Source organism: Gavialis gangeticus, unplaced genomic scaffold (assembly GCF_001723915.1).
Source record: "Gavialis gangeticus isolate Ggan-Ray unplaced genomic scaffold, GavGan_comp1, whole genome shotgun sequence".
Classification (NCBI taxonomy): Eukaryota; Metazoa; Chordata; order Crocodylia; family Gavialidae; genus Gavialis; species Gavialis gangeticus.
Window position 1 is genome coordinate 18,751,793 of NW_017729033.1, and position 4,551 is coordinate 18,756,343.

Here is a 4,551-nt window from a genome sequence, read left to right on the forward strand (position 1 = left end):
AATACATTTTGTCGTAGGCTTCATTCTTATCCAGTTTTCTGATTGTTTAAAAAGCTGTTTACTTTTAGAATAATCTACTATACTTCAGAATTATTCCTAATGCAAAATATTACAAGATTCTAAAATTAATTAATAAATAGGATATGCAGAGAATCTTCTAATCTGTGCTCTTAATGTATTTTTTATGGGCACAACAGAAATGTTACACAATTCTATGTGTGTCAAGTTCCTACTTAAAGCAGTGCAAATATGCTCATTGTTCTTTTAATGTTTATCTCTTTAATATAAACCCTATTTTGCATGCATAGGTTGTTGCTGAACATCCAGATGCTTCAAGTGAGGAGATTGAAGAACTGCTTGAATCGCAGTGGAACATGCTTAGTGAAAAACAGAAAGCTCGCTATAACACAAAGTTTGCCATAGTGACCTCTCCCAAATCTGAAGAAGACTCTGGTAAACGTAAAACTGTGCTAGTGTACTCTAACTAAATTTGATATATACATAGAGGTGTTTAAACTAAGCACATATTTGAGACCTGTAGGGAAAACGGCTTTCACTGTTTTCCAGTTTTAATTTTTGGTGTTTGTGCCAATAGCAAAAGAATGCCAATGGTTAAATAAAAGCAACCCATGAAGTCTACATTTCTTGCTCATTGTTCTGCAAATTGTTATATGTAAACCTTCTGCTGTTTAGAGATTGCTGATTTCTCATTCTTCTTCTGCCTATAAGCAGCTGCCATTATATCCACTGCCTGTTAAATGTGGGTGGTGGGAATGGGAAGATTGGGCATTTTTATTAATGTAAATTTGAGTAAGTTCTTATAAGACTAGTTAGAGATGGTTTATAAAGTGTAATCAATACTACCCCTTTTCTTTATATATTCTTCTAAAAGTACATTACCTCATAACAGGCATCAGCTCAGGAAGCAAGTATTCCAAACTCTTTCTACATCTTTCTTCCTTTTGGCATTTTACTGTGCTGCTCAAAGCTTTTAAGACAGCGTTAAGAGATTGCAAGATGACATTTTTTTGCTGTTGGCTTGGATTCAGTCTTGAAAAATAGTTTATTTAAATTTTTGCTATGATAATTGGAGATTAGAGAGTAGTTTCCTTGAAAAACAGGAACAGAGGGAGCGTGACATTTGCATGATCCTTCTTAAACCAAATTAAATTATAAATGTGGTTGGTATGCACAGTGCTTTTACAGAACTATGGGAGGGCCTGCTGTGGAAGTATTAGAAACCACCAGGTGCTGCTTTGGGCAACAAAAAGAATGAGAGGGAGTGTTTGAAAGATTGTCCGAATTGGAAAAAAAATGTATAAAATGGCAGTCAGTTCTGTTATATTTCTTTGTGTGTGAAATAACATCATTTTGTGGAAAACTGACAAAAGTTTTTTATTTAATTTTAAAGTGTCAAATATTTGGATATCAGTTTAAAAAAACCACAACATTCTGTATCTCTCAAGGTTCATCATTGAAGAATATTGGAGAGACCAAACGTAAAGTGTTTCAAGACTCACCTAAAAGGAGATCAAGATCCAGAAGTAATTGAAATTTGTGTTGTGTGGAATTAGTTCATCATTATAAGTAGCTATTGAGTGTACCTCTTATGTAATCGCCCACATATCATAACCTCTTTATTTTCTCTCAGATGTTGTCTTCCTTGACTTAGAATTTTAATGGATCCCAAATTAAATATCTAAACACTGTAGTGCTGAATTTTGTTCACCTTCCTCAGTGTCATATTGCGAGAAATGTAATTGGAATTGTACCTGTATCAGATGTTTCTAGTCCATATATTAGTGTACGTTTATATATAGTTTTCTACAAATGAAAGCATGTCAGTTCAATCATTGCCCATCTAAACCCTGCCACCCTAACTTGCAAAAATATTTTTTTTTAAACGCTGGCTTTCTGTAAATAGCAGGTTCTCCTGGACCCATTTCAGTCTGTTTGCAGATTCAGAGCTGCTTTGAATTTAAACTGATAAAAAAAACTTATAGCCATTAGATATGGAAAAAAAATTGACAAGTAGTACTTCATTTTAAAGCTGCAGCTTTATTTTAAATATTTACAACAAATGTTTCCGTCAAAACAGCACATTTTAGCTGTAGAGCAAAATTTTAAATGTTAACTATAAGAGAAGATTGTTCAGTAAATATTTGTGCCCTGGGGCTCTATAATCTCCATATTAAAGATGGTCTATAGCCTCAGTACTGGAGTGTCTGATATTAAAAGAGTGTATTAGGGTCATTTCATCATATGAAACAACTTCTTACCCAATTATCTGTCTCTCTGAGGTGTAGTGGATATAAACTATAGCTAAACCTGCTGGATGGCTATGTAGATTAGTCACTGGAATTTTGTATTTGAGTCAGTTGTTTGAACTTTTACATTGAATTAAGCAAATGGATGGTTAAACAACTTGTGAATTATTTAAGCAGTTAAAAATGATCTTAGTGAATTGAGTGGTAGTTTTTTGTTCACAAAACAATTATGGTCTTCTGCTTTGATAATTACACCTGTTACATAGAGAATTAGAAATTGCTATGCCAGAAAACACCAGTGACCTGTCCAATTGGTGATATCCTATGTGACAGAGACCCCTTAATACATGTCTCTTGTACCTTCATTTATATTTTTGGGAGGAATAATTAAAGAGTGAAGATGACACAAACTTTGGTACAGTGGTAAGACACTGTTACAAAGTAATAGGACAGTTATAGCTGTAGGATATTTGTATTTTATTTGATGATGTGAAATGAATTTGAGAAGCTCTTTACACTAGTATTTACTCAGAAAAATCTACCAAGTTGATTACTTAGTAATTAGGAGTTTGGATGCATTTTAGAACTGTTGTTCAACAATAGAAATTGGACCCTAGCCATCAAGAAGTTTATCAGATTTGTTAATGGTAACCGTGTTTTAAAAGTAATGACTGAAAGAAAAGTAACTTAAGTAGATCAGTTCAAGATAATTTCAAAGTGGGCTTTAGATTATTTTTCATGTAAGTTTCCCCCATCCCCCCCATTCCAAGGTAACTTACATGGAAATAAAAGAAACCAAAAAAAGAGGACAAAGGAACCAACAGAAGATTTTGAAGTTCAGGAAGCACCTAGGAAAAGACTCAGGATGGATAAACAGAATAATCGGAAGGTAATTATATTGTTGGTTTGTTTGGTTTGATTATAGCAGCACCACTCACACTGCTATAGTTAAGTTTGTCAGCATTTCCATTTTGAGGATTTAGTATTTACTCTTAACTGTATCAGATCAAATTTCCATAGATTTGTCTGAGGGACATTGAAACTTAGCTTGTTTAATCTTGAGGTGGAGACATCTGAAAAGGTATCCTTATGGGATACTTATTCTTAACTTTAAGTATATGCTGAAGATGGCATTGGTAGGAACTCAGCCTGCTTTCAGTAATACTCTTCCTTTATTCCTTTTTCATGCATCAAAATTTAGACATGTATTTGAGAAGGTTGTCTCAATCAGATGCTAAATAAAGCATAAAAATACTGAAAAAATATTTTTTAAAAATAGAAGTTAAATCTATAAATCCTTTTCAAGGCGACATGTTATCCTTACCCCAATCTGTTAGATTTGGAAATTGCCATACGTAGGACAAATTACTGCGGTTCAGATTTCAGGCTTTTAACTGTGGCTGCTTTTCATTCTGACTAGTTTTTGAGGCTTGAATCATAATTTCTTTAAATGCCATCTTTAAAAGCTTTGCTACATCGCTAAGAGATTGGCTTAGTTCACATGCTCAAATGCTGTAAACATTCAGGGTACATCCTTAACTTCATATAAACATACCCAGTGAACACAGTGGGACGATTTGTGTGGAAAGTTAAACGTGTGGAAGTATTTTCTTTTTTTTTTGGATGTCTTTTGCTATATAAAGACCTGCTGTAATTTAGTGTTGTGAGCCACTGGCAAGGAGGCTTTGGGTCCAGTGGTTAAGCAAAAGGGAACTTTTTTTAAGTCGGTGGTTGGCAACCTGTTAAGGCTGTGAGGTGGATTGACCCAGTTCAGGTCAGAGGAAGCTGGGTGCCAGGAGCCAGCCCTGAACTTGACCTTACAGGAAGGCGTGTCACACTTCTGTAAACAGAATGTCCCATACCTTGGAGGATGATTCCTTTCAAGCTGTTATATGTGAATTGTCTTTTACCCTTTCCCTCCTTTCATAGACCCAGAATAGCTCCAGCTATATGCTCTATCACAATAAGCAACTTTAAAATCATTTGACTGTCATCTGCTATGACGTGGTACAGAGCACTGAAGTTTTCCCCCTTCCATTTTTCACCCTTGTGGCAGGCTTTGATTAAGTTCTCTGGGGAGTGAGAATCCTTAAGATTATTCATGAACTTTTACTTCTTGCATGGGAACAGCATGTAACTATTAACCTTTTTGTGTCCTTAGTTGCTGTTTATGGAATTTGAATGCTGCAATGTAAAATTACTGGGTGGTAATTCATACTCCTTTTTGATAATTTATTAGGCTTGTTGATATCACTTATGGTGCATGTAGAGCACATGTTAGCAC

General features: G+C 34.7%; 1 protein-coding gene across 5 annotated transcripts in view; it reads left to right on the top strand.

Moving 5' to 3' along the window:
• Window positions 1–4,551, top strand: part of NSD2 (nuclear receptor binding SET domain protein 2) — a 146,299-nt gene that overhangs the window by 89,493 nt on the left and 52,255 nt on the right. For all 5 annotated transcript variants that reach the window (XR_002099208.1, XM_019525936.1, XM_019525940.1 and 2 more), the window contains exons 6-8: window positions 309–453; window positions 1,467–1,544; window positions 3,038–3,156. Coding sequence is in view for 4 of the 5 variants with exons in the window: in XM_019525936.1 (XP_019381481.1) it covers window positions 309–453; window positions 1,467–1,544; window positions 3,038–3,156 (342 nt within the window). In the remaining variant the exon portion in view is untranslated. The remainder of the gene's footprint in view (window positions 1–308; window positions 454–1,466; window positions 1,545–3,037; window positions 3,157–4,551) is intronic.